The 17,870-nt window shown below is 38.6% G+C and overlaps 1 protein-coding gene across 1 annotated transcript in view; it reads left to right on the top strand.

Annotated features, from left to right (window-relative positions):
* The window catches only part of SFMBT2 (Scm like with four mbt domains 2), a 219,919-nt gene that overhangs the window by 154,983 nt on the left and 47,066 nt on the right, over positions 1-17,870 (top strand). Inside the window, exons 10-11 of the mRNA XM_081091132.1 lie at positions 8,871-8,953; positions 15,509-15,635. Coding sequence (XP_080947258.1) covers positions 8,871-8,953; positions 15,509-15,635 — 210 coding nt within the window. The remainder of the gene's footprint in view (positions 1-8,870; positions 8,954-15,508; positions 15,636-17,870) is intronic.

The raw sequence follows: 17,870 nt of genomic DNA, 5'->3' as shown, positions 1-17,870 counted from the left end.
TTTTGAAAAATCACACACAAAAAAGAAAGTTGCTTCATGAATATTGTTGTGGAATATTGAGTATAGTGGTTAGTATTTTCCAATAAGAAACTATCAGTGGTAAGCCTTTAAAAAAAGAAAAAAAAAGAAAACCACTTTAAAGCATTTAAGAAGTGATCAATATCATTAGTCAAGGATCCACTGGTAATTTATAGGGGTTGTGTTTTGGCTACAGGACTATTATCTTGAAATAGTAGAGATTTTACTGATAAGCCAGTAAGAAAAAGACCAGCAACTTATAGAAAAGGGTTTCAGAATATCAACAGATAGCTCACAGTTAAAAGAAACACAAGGTCTCTTATTCAAACACATCATAATAAGAGAAATACGAGTGAAAATCATATTGAGATGATATGCATTTATAAGATGAAGTGGAAAGTCAAAAGAGAAAGAAAATAAATTTTGTTTTGATGAGCATGTGGAGGAACAAGAATGCCGAGATTACTGGTGATAGTGCAGGTAGGTGCAAACTGTGTCCAAGGCATTTTGTCAAATTTTACTAAAATTATAAATGCATTTTACCCTTTCACTCAGAAGTTTTGTTCTTGGAAATCTCTCTTGAAGATATACTGTGCAGATAATATGCATAAAAGTTTGTTCTTTGCAGCATGATATGTAATAGCGAACACTGGAAAAAGTCTAAGTGCTTGTCTGTATGGGCTAAATAGATTTCAGATCTCCATATATTGAAAACTATGCAATTGTTAAAAAGAATGAGGAAATCTCTGTGTACTGATATGAGAAATGCTCCAAGATATGCTGCAAGTGATAAAGATCTGTAGATTATGGCATGACACTTTTTTTTTGTTAGGAAAGAGGTAAATGAGAATATGTATTTGTTTGCTCATATTTCTGTAAAGAAACTGTCAGGTTACATAAGAAACTAGTAATGACAATTTTACTTCCTCCTTTCCAATTTGGATGCCTTTTATTTTCTTCTTGTCTGATCACTGTGGCTAGGACTTCTAGTATTATGTTGAATAAGAATGGTGAAAGCTGACATCCTGTCTCGTTCCTCTTCTTCGGGAAATGATTTTAGCTTTTGCCCATTGATTATGATGTTGGCTATAGGTTTGTCATATACAGCCTTTATTATGTTGAGGCATGATCCCTCTCTTCCTACTTTGCTGAGAGTTTTTATCAAACCTGGGTGTTGGATTTTGTGAAATGCTTTTTCTATGTCTATTGATATGATGTGATTTTTGTCTTTCAATTTGTTTTTGTGATGTGTCACATTTATTGATTTGTGAATATTGTACCAGCCTTGCATCCCCAGAATAAATCCCACGTGGTCACTTATGGAATCTAAAGAACAAAATAAACTGACAAAACAAAATGATCCAGAAACATGGAAACATCTAACAGACTGAGGAATCTCAGAGGAAAGGGAGAGGGTGGGAAGAGATTAACCAAAGAATTTATACCGATGGACAGACAATAGTGCAATGAAGGCCTGGGGAGGGGGTGGAAGCAGGGAGGAGGGAATCAGTGGGGGGTGAGGGGAAAGGGAACATCTGTAATACTTTCAATAATAAAGATAAATTTTAAAAATATAGTTTATGAAGCTTAACACAAAAAGGAACTAATAAAAATGAGAATTCTGAATGGAGGTTCTGAGTATGGAGGTGGCGAGCAGGACAGATGGAAGTGGGGGTACGAGTGAGACTCTGAGCAGAATACTTTAAAAATATTTTTATTTTTGATCTAAAGTAATGTATTATCTATTAAAAATAAACATATATTATTAAGAATAGAGGGTTTTTATAACTAAAAGGGATCTTAAAGATGATCTCATCAGCTCTAATCATTTTACTTGTGGGAAAATTGAAGCGCAGTGGTGTTAAATTTTTCAAGTACTGGGGCAGAAGTACTGGCTTAAAACTCTAGCCTTAAGATCCCAAATCTAGTGATTTTTTAAAAAAATAACCAAATCCACCCTTTACTCCTGTTGTCTGTCACTGGTATCTTCATAAAAGCCATCCTCAGGAATTTGGGGCTTTGGGTGGCCTTAGAGGGGATTAGCTGATGTCAGTCGACGATGACTCTTCCGTGACTGAAATTGTCTCTACGTCAGAGCATTTGGAGAATTTCAGTTCTCAGGTATAGTTTTCCAAGTACTTGCAGATATAACAAAGTCACAGCTTTATTTTTTGAGCCCCCTTACCATTTTGTGAGAGGGGAATATGTTTATTTTTGTAATTAAAATGAAATACAGTTTAGAGGAGGTGGTCGTGATTTCCCTAGTGGTGATTTGATGGTTTTCTTTTGAGGTAATTTGTTAACATGTCTTTTGTAGTCACACCAGGGCTGGGAGTTATGCTGTAGAATTCTTTTAAAACACCGTTCTTTGCTTTATTAATATGTGAAAGTATACACCATCTTTGAACTAATTTGTTATTTTTAACTTAAATTCTAAACTTTATAAAGAGCGAATGTCTGATTTATCCTACATGCTGAGAGGTGTTTAGATGTGTTGTGTGTATGATTTCCACAAGTGTAATATATTGTTTTGGTTTCCTTTCCAACCATACACACTGCTTATAATTTCGTGTTGCCCAGTAGCAAAAGGATACCCCATTCATTCCCCAGTCAGTGGGAAGCAGCTGATGATGAAATAAAAGAATCCAGTGGTCTAGGAGATTTGCAGAAACATAGGTCCTTACTTACATTGTTTTAACTCCATTCCTATTTTTTTTAGTAAAGTCTGTTCCCAGGCTTTAGATACAAGCCCTCTAAGCTGGAGTGGGTGGGACTTTTTCGGTGCCCTCTCTGTGTGAGCAGATCCTTTCCTGGAAAGCCAGGAACAGAGCCCTGGAGGTTTTACCCCATTCCTTTAAGCCCAGTGAATAACAGTTCAATATTATAGGCCCTAAAAGTGATCCAACAAGTTAATAAATCATCTAAGCAAAAATGCACTTAGAGTATCAACCATGATTGCTATTTCAAAATGATTTCACTAACCTCCATGGCATGGAACATCAAAGACTGGTGGTAGAATTAGTGGAGAAAACATCCCCCTTGGAGATCTTTGTAGAAAACGCTTAGCCTTTGATTTCTGTTGTAAAATGTCTGAGCGAAGGCTGAAGTAACTCGCTTATTTTAGCACTTCATGGCTACTGGCCATCTTAATAGACACATAAACTGTGGGCACAATTTAGGAAGTAAGGCTGTATTCTAATTATTATCGGGACAAAGAGTAGTGAACCCTCTCTGGTATTCTCTTTTTCTGGACACCGACTGATGAATGCAGTCCATTTTGTAATCTATCATATTTCCTACATACCGAAAGGACAGGAAATAAACCCACTCCCATGGACCTGCCACCATGAGTGAGCTGTAACATTTTGCCATATTTGATTCAGATTTTTAAAAAGTGAAATAGAGCATTACAGATAGAACTGAGAACCGAGGCATCCTGGCCTCTCTATTTCTGACACCCCATGTCTAATCCATTGTGAATCCTGTTGACATTTTTGGGATCTGATCACACCTCATCAGCACCTCCTGGGTTCAGGGCTCCTTTAAATCTCACCTGGGTTACTTGCAGTGGCCTCCTGCATCCCTCAGTTTACTCTCAACACAGTAGTCGCCCTGATCTTATTAAACTGTAAATCACACTTGTTCCTCCTCTGTCTGCTCAGACCTCACTCAATGGTAGAGTCCTGGTCCTGGAAACAGCCTGCAAGGCCTCATCTCCTAAGATGTTGCCCAGTCAGCTCCCTCACTGTGGCCACCTTGCCCTTCCTGGACCATGGGGCAGGCACATCCCTCCAAAGGACGTTGCGCTCACTGTGCCCTCTGCTGGTCACACTCTTCCCCTTCCTCAGCCCTGACTCAGCTGGTGCATTTTGAGGTGGTCTGTTTGGCTGCCCTCTTTAATATCAATCACAATTGCACTGGATTTCTAGATTAACTTAGGAAAATTGACATTTTATTACATTATCTTTTTATAACTTGCAATCTTTTGTTAGAATTTTGCTTTTGCCCGTCCTTCCGCCTGGCACATGGTTCGCTTCCACCATTCCTCTACATTTCAGCTTCTCCTTAAGGCCTCCCTTGATGCAGCCCTTCCTACGCCTCTTGTCCACTTTCTCTCTCTAGCACTTGTGATCACCTGACTTTTTATACTTGTGTATAATCTGTCCCCTCTCACTGAAATGTAAGCTTGTGAAGTAAGGGTTTTTGTGGGTTTTGTTCATTTCTGTATTCCTAGTATTAAAACCCTGCCTGGCGTATAGCATACACTTACTAAATATTTCTAAATGAATGAATATGTAAATGAACAAATGGCTAGAGTGGAGAAGTAGACACCTTCTTAAAAATTTGGCACTTGTTACCAAATTGACACCTGCAATAGTTAATCAAGCTAGATACCAACCAGAATAAAAGTATCTGCTTCCCAACAGTCATTATAGTGTGGGATTACTGTTTTTTCATTTTGCCAATCAGGGAGATGGCAAACATGATATTCTTTTGCTGTTTTTATTTTTTATTAAGACTGTACAGTTGTTTTCATATCCACCGAGCATAGAAAAGCAGCCCTTATTCCTGTCGTGTCTTTTATTAAAGGGAAATATTTTTGTAACCCTCCCCTCTCCTCCATCCCAAATCACTGGCTACAGGTCTGACCACCATGATTGTCTCAGTTCTCAGGGTTGTCCCAGTTCGATTGCTGGTACTGGGGAGAGATCTGACTTCCTGTGGGAATTGGAACCATCAGGAATCTGTTAGCACACCAGAAGTGAGAGGACATCTGTGGGGAGGCAGTCACGAACTGAATCAACCCTTGATTGATTGACCAGCGCCTTGATGAGCTTTTAAAATAGAGCAAAGATGTTACCCTTTCAAATAATTTTTATTATTGAAGTAGCTCATGATCGTTAGTGAAAGCTTGTAAAGTGCAAAGAGGTAGAAGAAAAAAGTATCCAGGAATCCCACCACCCAGTTAATTATTTTGATATTTACCACTAGGCTTTTCTTTTCTTTTTTGCGTATTTTTAATATAAATTAGATAAGTGTGTGTATGCTTATACCAATATTTTCATTTAAAATCATAGCAATCACCCTAGTCAGTTTGGCTCAGTGGATAGAGCGTCGGCCTGTGGACTGAAGGGTCCTGGGTTCAATTCCGGAAGGTCAAGGGCACATGCGCGAGTTGCAGGCCCAATCTCCAGTAAGAAGTGTGTAGGAGGCAGCCGATCAATGATTCTCTCTCATCGTTGATGTTTCTATCTCTCTCTCCCTCTCCCTTCCTCTCTGAAATCAATAAAAATATATGTAATAAAAAATAAAATAAAACTATAACAATCATTTATCATGACTTTTTTAAAAAAATAGACTGTGCAGTTTCATGTCTGCATGACTTTCCATGGACTTGGATAAGTTTCAAATCATTTTCTCTATTTGGATACAAAGTCACCCCCCCCCCACCCCCCAGTTAGTATTATCAATAATAATGCCATTATATCTTAATGTATAACATTTTTTTTTGTAGTTTTAGGTTTGTTTTTATGGGATAAATTCCTAGAAATGAAATTGTGTCAAAGTCCATGAACATTTTTACTGCCAAATTGTTTTTTTAAAAGCATTGTCTACTTGCACTGCCAATAGCAATGTTTGCAAGTGGAGCTGCTTTATGTCAATTAATTTGTGTCATATGGAAATGGGTCATCGACCTGTTCCCTTTTGGACCTGAAACAGTTGGAACTTCATTCAGAATAAACACTAATAAAAGCTGAAATAACTCTAGTGGTTGCGGTTCAACAGTCTCCTATGGCAACTTGCTGCAAATTTTAATAGCCTGAGGGGTTTTGATTTGCCTTCATTTTCTTTTCCCCTCTGCTATTACCCTCTCTCCCGGGTTTAAAACATGTTTTCCTGGCTGCAGTTAAGCCCTAGTACTTCTTGTTCTGTCTTTGTTGATTAATGAGTATAATTGACCCCTGTTGTCTCTATTATACAAGCCACAGCAATTTGTTTTTATGTAGCAGTTATTTTCTGAGCTGTCACAAAACCGCCTTACAAAGAGAGCTCATTATCAACCCAAAGGAAAAGAATTTTAAGTGATGAAGTGAATAAAGGTCTCTAAGAGGAGGAGGAGGAGAAGTCTTGGCTGTTCAAATGTTCAGGGAAAGGAGGGAGTTCTAGTGGTAGGCTTATGTACTCAGCAAGACGTGGTTATCCCTTGAAATTATTAGATTAAAAATGGCTCCCCATAGAGTCCTGTAGACTGGTTGTAGAGGATTGAATGTTGGTCCAAGAAACCATGAAACATAGCATTTTATGGAGGGGGTTGAAGTCCATTGGAGTTTGGCGATTAGGAACCGAATTCTAGAGAACCCTGCTAAATGTCTGTCTGTAGAAGTAGAGGCGATTTCTAAGTTGAAAATTTTATCTGAACAGACATTGACCATAAAGAATACCTACATTTCACCCAACTGGCGTGGCTCAGTGGTTGAGCATTGACCTATGAACCAATAGGTCATGGTTCGATTCCCAGTCAGGGCACATGCCTGGGTTGTGGGCTTGATCCCCAGTGTGGGGTGTGCAGGAGGCGGCCAGTCAATGATTCTCTCTCATCATTGATGTTTCTATCTCTCTCTCTCCCTCTCCCTTCCTCTCTGAAATCAATAAAAATATATTTTAAAAAATACCTAGATTTCATGTTATCTCAGAACATAGTTTACGACTTATATACAGTTTTCCTAATTTTTCTCTTCCCCTATGATCTTGATGAGGTTTCCTCATTCACAAAATTAAGTAAGGAAGCAGCAGAAGTGTAGGGAAGAGATGGAACAGAGGAGATCTTGACTTTGTAACAGTCGACTGGCCACACCACGAAACAAATCGGGTCCTGTTGTAGGGGATCATCTTGTCTTCAGCTGTTCAATTGAGAGCTCAGCTAGGGAATGCCTTGTCACATAACCTCTGTTTGTCAGCCCTGCCACACGTTTCTCCTGGGAGAAGAAAAGGACATTAAGCACAGAGGAAAGGAAAAAAATCCAAAGCAGCAACAGTGAACTATTAGCAGTGGTGGTTCTGAGTCGTGGAATGCAGCAGGCTAGAGGGAACTTTATAAGATCGTCTCCTTATTTTTTGAAGTAGTAGATAAAGTTTGTTGCATAGAAAGTTTAATTGACTTTTACCTTGATTCATCTAGTTCCTGGAAGAACTGGATCTAAAATCAGTCTCCCTTCTGGTTCAGGACCCTTCGTACTGTTAGGTAACTTCTCGCCAGTTGGAATTCTCCTTTTCTTATACATTAATGTGAGTGTTTGACCCAAAACAGTTCCAGACAGACGACTACTCTTCAAGTGGCAGGTTATAGTAATTGCACAGGAACTTGCATTACCTTGTTTAGCACACGTTTTATTTTGCTTATGAATATTCAGAAGAAAGTTGGTTTGATCCCTTCCAGAAACGTCTGCTGCAAGAGCCTCTGGCGGGAGGGGCGGTTCTGGAAAGCGGTGGGGGAAAGGCAGCTGGAAGATGTGCTGGCCCTGTTCAGAACCAGCTAGAAAGAGTACATAGCACCTCAAAACTCTGAGACTTCTTATCTCCTTATGGGAAAGAAGTGAGGACTTGTCCGTCTTCATTGAATGAGAGGGATGTCTTACAAGGAAGGGGGTACCTCTGCCACTGATGGGGAGCAGCGCATGGGAGGGTCAAGGGCCAGTCCCTGGGCCAGAGGAGGACAGCTGCCTTCTTGGTTAATCCTTCCAATTTAGGAAAAGTTGGGTAAATTGTGCTGACTTAATGAAAAGAACATTATTTTGTACTTGTGAGTACAGACGGAGGTAGGAGGCAACTGGTATATTGAGTTTCTTTAGTAAAGAATTCCTGTCATTACTCTGCAACTGTGGGATTTAGGAACTCAAGTCCCCATGTTAAGTGAATTTACAGGTATAAATTTATGACGATATGTGGGAAAAGAAATATTTCCAATCTCTTTTGCATGAAAAATATACTTAAATGTATTTTACATTCACTTGAACCAATAAAGGGAGAACACTAAATGAAGAGTATAGTGCAGTGATGGCGAACCTTTTGAGCTCCGTGTGTCAGCATTTTGAAAAACCCTAACTTAACTCTGGTGCCGTGTCACATATAGAAATGTTTTGATATTTGCAACCATAGTAAAACAAAGACATATATTTTTGATATTTATTTTATATATTTAAATGCCATTTAACAAAGAAAAATCAACCAAAAGAATGAGTTCGCGTGTCACCTCTGACGCGTGCTGTAGGTTCGCCGCCACTGGTGTGCACAGTAAGATGTATTCCCGTCTAGATGAGCCATGCACTCCGTGCTGTTCTTATTTTATAAGTTAGACCTGTTTTCCTCTCTCACCTTCCCCACATCTTGTTGCGGTGGCTATGGTGGATATATATTTTATAAGTGTACCCTCCCCCCAAAATCAAATGAATAAAGAAAGGAAAAACCACTTTGGTAAGATCTGTATCTCATTAAATTTAGTATATATGAATAGTTGTTTCTCAAACCCCTCCCTCAATATCATCTGTTTTTCTCCAGAACAGATCTACCCATTGTCATGCGCTGGTGTGGGTCAATTCCACCGTATCTTTACCTGGTTTTGGGCACCGCATTCTGATAATAATGGTGCACCTTACCTGTATGTAGTACTTCACATTTTTCAAAATATTTCATTCAACCCTCATAAAATCCGATGTGCTGTCAGGCTTAAGAAGAGGCTTCACCTTTGGGGAGCCTATCCTTGCACCCCTCGTTATTTTAATTAGTGAGACTGTAAAGCTGTTCACTGTCAGTGTTTAGCCTGATTAATGTTGCCCACGTTCTGTTCTGCACAGGTTATTCCGGCCAGGACTTCGACTGGGCCGATTATCACAAGCAGCATGGAACGGAAGAAGCACCTCCTTTCTGCTTCAAAAATGTAAGACGCTTGTTTCTTGCTACTCCTTTTACCATAGCTGTTGCTCACCATAAATTGTTTTCTATTTATTGAGCAAGAGTAGAGTGCTGCTGTGTTCTATGGAATCCCAAAACTTTCACAGTTTTGAAAAGTCCTCCTTCCAGCTTGTCTATTAGAGTAATTCTGGGAGATAGTAACAAATTGATTACTGAAGGTATAGTGGCTGAAACATGTTATAAATTTAGTTCTCACTGAGGGAAGGGTCCTGGATGTACTGGATTTCTAGCTGATTCTTCTCATTGTGGTGAGCCTTGAGCTAGATATGTTTTTGTTTCAGCCCCTGAATCTGGAGAGCAGATAAGGAGAGAAGTCCAGGAGAAGATAGCCCTAGTTCTAAGCAGTGTAGCCGATACTGACACATGGTACTCTGTTCCCTTTCACTCAGTGAGAACCAGCCATTCATCTGCACCATGAATGAGGCTAGGAGATGCCTGGCTAGTTCCCCAGCCATGACTCCATACTGTAGAAGAGGGAGGACAAACTGTGCCACCAATAGCTGTGCACCTGCTATGCATAGCTATTGGTGACTGTGGGGTATAACATTGATAAGCCATCAATAGGAGATTCTCTGTACCTGAGGAATATTTTTAAAATATGATCTTAATTTTTTGCATTAGATTATTTTGCTAGGGTGCTAGTCCAACAATTTTGTACTTTGCTGTGCTTACTTTAAGCCCCTACCTTATTCAAATAGAACTTATTGGCATAGTAATAGGATTTTTGTGACAAATAAAATAGCTGTGTGTGTGTGTGTGTGTGTGTGTGTGTGTGTGCTCATACATGTATGTATTTGCTTAGTTATCAGAGTTGGTTGTATTGAGTAGTTTATAAATTATTCATTTGTATTTCATCAACCCTGGGGAACTATGAAAAGAGACATAGATTAGTATCTCTGATTTAAGAATGACGCATAAATGTATAGTTTAGCGTGTTGAACACATATTTCATGATGAAGCTAATTCCTTGTGCTGAGAAAAGACGTGGTCTACCAGCTGAGGACTGCAGATACTAAGTGCAGAGTGCTCCAGAATCACAGACTTGTTTTCTAGACACGAGCTTCTATTGCTGCTGATTCATTGCCGCCCTCCCTATAATTTGTTCTGCAAGGTAACAGAATATGAAAATTTAGAGGAGGAAAGGGTTGACTTAATAGAGAGAAATTCAATACTGAGCATAAGTCAAAAACAGATTTTGGAGAATTAAGTAGGTTGATTACTGGGTCAACTTGTACTCCTAAATACAGAAACAAATCAGTGGCAGAGTGGAAATCAAAGCTTTATAAATGATTAAATGGACTTTCTACTTGGGTGACCATAGCCTTTGCACAAAGGCAGTTCTTCTGTAGTTGAAAGAACTGCATGGTGAGTGTTTAGGTGGTTTGAAGGGGGCAGCTGTGTAATCATGCCACCCTGAGGATAGCAGCCGGTTATCACTCAAGGCTTATGAAGTCCAATGCGGTTTTAGTAACCTTTTTACCACGTTGACGTCACTTGTGACAAATCTACTGGCCTTCTGGCCTTTCATTCAGGATCATGGAAACACGTCATCTTATCCTCAAACCCCTTAACTTTGTGCTTTCTGCCTGAAAAGAATAAAAATCCTTCCTTGATTCTTCAGCTTTGGGAAGGAAATCCTCCCATGTCCCCTAGTCCTGTATTTAAGGAGGAGTTTTTTCTGCGAGACCAAGGCTTCTTTTTATCTGTCCTCTGCCCCCATTCAGGCAGCTGTTGTCCAAATGCATTTTAATAGTGGAGCAAGTAGCCACATCCCCAGGTGGCCTCTGAGCTTTTAGGATTTAGCCACCCAGATTACATCTGTTCTAGGAAATACATTGGTGTATTTATTAGGGATGCACTTGTTACAAATATGACCCCTTTTTTCTGCCTCCTCATTTATTTAATCGACAGGATTGTTATCTGCCTGTTGACATATGAGTTGCATTACTGGTACTTTGCTGAATTTTAGTTGCTTGCTACAGTGCTCTTCAGTATGCTTACTATGAGTTCATTTTTTAATCATACATCTCATGTATAGCAGAGGAGAGGTAGTTTAGAAGTGGATACATGGATGACATTTCCCTGAGGATGTTTAACAATCACAGGCAGTTCTGAAATGGATTGACATGGCCAAATGCTTCGTAAAATAAACTCACAGGTAACGGTTTTGCCATTGATCCTTTATAAATACCCTCAAACAGAGGTTATATGGTTGTAGCTTTCCCTTATTAAGTAGGATAAATGGCATTTTAACTTATTTAGAGACTTTACAGGCAGCCAGCCTATCAAGTTGTATTATCAGAAAGAAGCTCAATACATAATATGTGTGGATAAGTTAGGATGGTTTGTAGGAAAATAGCCCAGATAGAGTAGTTTTGATTCTTATTTCCAAGGAAATTGGTCTCTTAACATACATTGGATAATTTTGTTCTGTTTACATAGAGATAGACTTTCATTTCAACTTAACTTATATAAAAAGACATGTAAATGTGAGTTACCTTGGTTTCCTTCCATCAGTAACAAAGAGATGTAATCTGTTACTTACAGGAACTTGTTTATCTCAGTTTGTATATTTTGAAACATATATATTTATGTGGTATTGTCATATCTGGTTAAAATTTATAGAAATGGATGATTGGAAATTTGTATATCACATTTATTTAAAAGTGAATTTTGCTTCCAGTAATGGCTAAGCTCATACTGAATCCATCCTCTTACAGAGAGCAACTAAACACTGGGCAGAATGAAAATAGCTACTGCAGGATGTGGAACAGGAACAAAAGCAGGCAGATACTGGGGGTAGGGAGGCAGGTGTTTAGTAAAAAGAAGACCGTGGGGTGATCATCCCCAAATTTTCAGATGAGTGGCCTGAGGTCAGCCACAGGTGACAACATATGAGATGACTAAAACAGTGATTATAAGTGATTATAAGAACACAATAACAGAATTTAGGAAACCACAGCTACTGGAAAGTAAGAGGCATCACAAACAGGGGAGAGCCAGGAGGAGGAACCACAAATTCTGGGTATAAATCCTTGAACCATGTATTTGCCAGGAAAACTCCAAGCAGCCTAGTGGGTTAAGGATGAAAGAAGTGAGTTAAGATCTGAGCTGCTTCTCAAGAGACAAGTGTGTAGTTTGAGACCAACCAAGTTAATTGCTTGCTATAACAGAAAAATCAGCACTCTTGGGAGTAATATGCCACAATCCAGGGTTCCTATGACATAACATTTAAAACATCCAGATTTCAATCCAGCCGTGGGCAAACTACGGCCCACGGGCCAGATCTGGCCCATTTGAAATGAATAAAACTAAAAAAAAAAAAAAAAAAAAAAAAGACCGTACCCTTTTATGTAATGATGTTTACTTTGAATTTATATTAGTTCACACAAACACTCCATCCATGCTTTTGTTCCGGCCCTCCGGTCCAGTTTAAGAACCCATTGTGGCCCTTGAGTCAAAAAGTTTGCCCACCCCTGTTTCAATCCAAACTTGCTCAACACATGAAGAAATAGGAAAATCTGACTCATTTTCAGTAGAAAAGACAATGAACAGAGACCAAATCCAAAATGACTCAGATGTTGGTAGCAGTCAAGTATTTTAAAGTCCCTATTATAACTAAGCTCAGTAGTGGAAAGCACTGGATCCCAAAGTGTGGTCCGAAGGCCAGCTCCTTCAGCGTCACCGTGTTGGAAATACAAATTGTCTTACTTCAAATAAACTGAATCACAGACTTTAGGATGAGGCCCAGCAGTCCTATGTTTTTAAAGGCTTTCCAAGTGATTTTGATACCCTCTAAAGTTTTAGAAGCATTGATGTTAAGGAAAATATTCTTCTAATGAATGAAAAGATAAGAAGTGCCAAAACAGAAGTAGAAGTATAAAAAAGGGAAACTCTAAAACTGACAAATACAATATCTGAAATAAGCAAATTCATTGAAAGGGCTTAATAGCAGAATAGATATGAGCAAGGAAAGAGTTTATGATATGGAAAACAGAAATTATTCTATCTGAAGAACAGAGAAAAAAGTTGGCATGGGGTTGGGAGGAAGATGAAGAGAATCTCGAGCATCTGAGGGAAAATCTCATGTGAACTGGAGACCCAGAAGTGGAAGGAAAAAAATATATGAAGAAATAGTGATTCCTAATTAACAAAGCAGCTGAAAGATCTAAATTTACAGCTTCAGGAATCTTAATGAGCCCCAAGCAGCATAAATACAAAGAAACCCAACATAGTCAAATTGCTGATAACCAATAAACATTGAGAAAAAACTCTTGAAAGTGTCCAGAGAAAAATAATACATTTCAAATAGAGGAAGACAGTTTGAATAATAACAAACTTTTCATCAGAAACAACAGAGGCCAAAAGAGTGTGAACTAACTTCCTTAGAGTGCTGCAAGAAAAAATAATTACAATTCTATATCCAGTAAAAATATACTTCAAGAATGAAAGTAAAAACAACACTCTTCACCCTAGCCTGTTTGGCTCAGTGGATAGAGCATTGGCCTGAGGATGAAGGGTGCAGGTTTGATTCTGGTCAAGGGCACATGCCTGGGTTGTGGGCTCTATCCCCAGTAGGGGGTGTGCAACTGATCAGTGATTCTCTCTCAGCATTGATGTTTCTCTCTCTCTCCTTCTCCCTTCCTCTTTGAAATCAATAAGAATATATTTTAAAAAATAATAATACACTTCAACAAAGAAGATATACTAATGACAAAAGTGAAAACTTCTCAGTGTCATTAGTCATAGGGAAAACACATGTTAAAGCCACAGTGAGATGCCACTAGACTTACCTATAAGAATGGCTAAAATTTGAAAAACTGGCAGTATCAGTTGGGAGGATGTTTAGCAACTGGAACTGTATACACTGCTGATGGGAATGCAAAATGATATATTCAAAAATAATTGGGCAGTTTTTTGGGGCAGTTTTTTAGAAACATATGTACACTAGAGGCCCGATGCATGAAATTAGTGCAAGGGGCTCGGCCCTCGCAGCCCCGGCTTCATCTGGAAGATCGTCTGGAAAGATGTCCAGAAGGTCATTTGGCTGTCCAGTCTAATTAACATATTATGCTTTTATTATTATAGATTTACCATATGGTCCAGCAATCCTGTGTCTAGAGAAATGAAAACAGTGTTATAGGCTGCATTATGTCCCTCCAAAATTCATGCTTTAAAGGCCTAACCTTAGAATGTGACTGTATTTGGAGTTAGAGTCTTTAAAGAGGTAATTAAGGTAAAATTAGGTCATATGGTGGGCCTTAATCCAGTGTCCCGATAAGAAGAGCACACACCACAAGCTTGGAGGAAAGAACAGGTGGAGACACAAGGAGAAGACTGCCATTTGCATGCCACTGACTCCACTGACACTCTGTTCTCAGACTTCCAGTCCCCAGAAGTGTGAGAAAATAGATTTCTGTTCTTTAAGCTACCAGGTCTGTGGTATTTTATGGCAGCCGGAGCTGACTAATATATTAGTGTTCACACAACAACATGTGCTTAAATGTTTATAGTGGCTTTATTCACAATCACCAAAAATTGTAAACCACTCAAATGTCTTGCAACTGGTAAATGATGGACAAACTGTGGTACATCTACATAAACTACTCAGCAGTAATTTACTCAGAATAAATTACAGATTCATGCAATAGCGTGAGTGGTGCTCAAATACCGTTTGCTTAGTGAAAGAAGCCAGACTCAAAGGCTACGTAGTATATGATTTCACTTATATGACATTATGGAAAAGGTGGCATTATAGGAGCAGAAAACAGATCAGTGGTCCAGGTATCAGGAGCTTGGGAGGAAATGATTACCGAAAGGCCAGTGCAAGGGGTTTTGGGGGTGAAGGGACTGCTCAGTATCTCCACTGTGGTTGTGGCCATATGACTGCATATGTTCTCCTAACAGCCTTGCCCTCGTAGAGCACTGCACCAAAAAGAGTGAATTTTTCTATATATAAATTTTTGAAATGTGAATATAGAAAGTAAATAAAAATAAGCAAAAAACAGAAAGGAAAAATTAAGATAATTTCAGATAAAGGAAAACTCTGGGAATTCATCACCAGTACACCTGCACTGAGAGACACGCGCAAGGACACTCTTCAAGGTAGAGACTTGATCTCTGTCCTTAACACCTCAAATGTGCCAGGATCTGATCTTGGTGAGGCATCTAGGGAAGTAGAAGAAATGATTAGCATCTCAGTGAATCTGTAGAAGTAAGGATGCATATGTGGCTGGAAAGAGATCATGTGTTCATCCTCTCACTCATTCAACACATATTATTAGGCACCTGCTATGTGCCAAGCAGAGCTCTAATTTCTAGGATACAAATGAAGAAGGCATGGTTCTTTCTCCATGAGAGGTGGGAAAGACAAACATGGGAACAGCCTGCTCGTCTGATAAATAAGGTCTGTGCGTATGCGTGTGCCTGTGTGCATGTCTGCTTCCTCAGTTGGCCAGCTTTGTTGCTGTGCGCTGTCTTGCTGTGGTACCAATGGCTCAGTGTCATTTCTCTCTTTCAGACATCATTCAGCCGGGGTTTCACAAAGAACATGAAGCTTGAAGCCGTAAACCCCAGGAATCCAGGAGAGCTCTGTGTGGCCTCTGTCGTGAGGGTGAAGGGGCGGTTGCTGTGGCTTCACCTGGAAGGTATGCCCGCTTTGTAACCATTCTGGAGAATTTAGGATCCATCCAGCATGTCTCAGAAGTGTCCTTTTTGTGTTCCTTTTACTTAAACAGCTCTTAAATTATTCAGTGTTCTCAAGTAAGTGATACTAATCAAATACAAATTTGTACAGAGGCTCTCATTTTAATTTAATAATTTCATGAAATGAGATGCTGGAGTGATAATTATGTTTGGAACACAGTGGGCTTTTTTACATCTATGATTATAAAAGCTAATGTCACAATTAAATTAATATGAGTCACTAAGACTGGTATTTGAGGTCTTGGTTATTATGAAGTCTTGGTTATTATGAGGATAGAATTGTATATTTTAATGTGAATAATACCCTTACTTTGGTTTCTTCCATAGTTGTTTAATTTTTCCTTAAAATAGTAAGTGGAGACAACTTTCTCCCCAAATATACAGGCATGGGCAAAAGTAGGTTTATACTTGTAATACAAATAAATAATACAATAATTAATAAATAATAATACAAGAATAAACTGTTTTGTATATTCACAACTATAAACCTACTTTTGCCCACCCCTGTATAATAAACAGGATTTAGGCTTGTTTGTTGGTGTTTAAGCTGTTCTTGATAGCTACATTTTATTTACAATTATACAGATAATTCACAGAATAATATACTTTGTAAACAAACCTTGATCAGATTTTGAATTTAGATAGAAGACTATATTTTATAGATGTTATATTTTCAATGAGAAAGAGTTGAAATGAATTTGATCTCCAAGTTTTTCCCATCTTTCTGTGATTTAAAATACTTTGAGTTTTTTGTTTGTTTTTCAGTTTCACAGCACTCAATAGTTATTTAAAGTGTTTATGAAAAAACAATAAGACTAGATATGAATAATGAAGTTATGTTAGCTTTCCTGGTCTATATTTTAGATCTTTTACATGCTTGTATTACCATTGGACTAGAAAGTTTGGAAGGTCATAGAATTGCTGCTAATATCTTCATCCTTATTTCATCAGCAAGCAGGTCTAACAAGTATTAAAAGTTTTTAGATTGGCCTACCATCTCATCAACATTACAGTTCAAGAGAGTGGGAAGGGTAGAGAGCAGTGATTTTAGCTAAACATCATAGGTGTCATTAATTCCCAGAAAATAGTTTAAAACATGACCATGGTTTAAGATTTCCAATCCTATATAATAAAAGGCTAATATGCAAATTGTCCCCTCAACCAGGAGTTCGACCAGGGTGTGGCCACCTGTGGCCCCTCCCACTGGCTGGCCCTGCCCTCGATTGGGGTTGGGCCGGCCGGCCAACTGCCCATGGCCCTTCCCTGCCCCCACCAGCTGGACCCCAACCATGCACAAATTCATGCTCTCAGCCTCTAGTTTGAAATAAGAGGAAATTCTCAAAAAGTTGATTGCTTTATTTTTCAAATAAAATGGCCTCTAGTAGAAGTAGCCAAAAGGTAGACACAGGCATAATAGTGATATTTCTGCAGCCACAGGAATAGTGTGATCTTATTTTCATTACTACATGTAAAGTTGATTCAACTGCTCTTGGAAAAATAGGAGCTCTTGGAAAAATAGGAGCTCTTGGATGATTTTGAATCCTTAATCGAACATGCTACCTAATACTATGCTAAGCTATATCACCAGATTGGAGTCTTGTTTACATTGTTAATTTGAAAACAAAAATGGAAATGTTCAGAGCCCATGTATCATCATTATTATTTAGCACATTGTGGTTAAAATTATTTGGCAGTCATAATTTATTTATATTCAAATTGCTGTTTTTCTTTGGATATTAATTTGTGGATTTATAGCAAAAAAAATACAAGTCAGTTCATGGCAGCTCTTTTGCTTATTCTTCAGAGTGCTTCCATTCTGTAGTAATGACTTAGTCTTCTGAAGCAGGTCAGAAAGTAAGTTATCCATTTTTCCAGGCCTTGCACATTTAAAGAAAAATATTTAAACAATCTGTTGACTATCATCTACCTGGAATTATTGGTCAAAATTATGCATTTGCCTCATCAGATAAATTAAATTCCACTCAATCTCCTTGAATGGTCTAAAATTTTGTGGGGTTTTTGTTAGGTTTTGGTTTGGGCCCTTACTGAAGATTTACTGTTTGATATAATAGCAATCTTGCTGGTATTTATTTCTCATTATTTCAGTTTTATGTAATAGTGTTTTCTTTCCTCAGTCCTGGGGACAAAATGTTAGCGATTCACTACGGTCACTTTGT

The sequence above is a fragment of the Myotis nattereri genome (assembly GCF_964212035.1).
Source record: "Myotis nattereri genome assembly, chromosome: 1".
In the NCBI taxonomy this organism is placed as follows: domain Eukaryota; kingdom Metazoa; phylum Chordata; class Mammalia; order Chiroptera; family Vespertilionidae; genus Myotis; species Myotis nattereri.
Note: the sequence above shows the minus strand (reverse complement) of the source record. Positions and strands in the feature narration are given on the sequence as shown.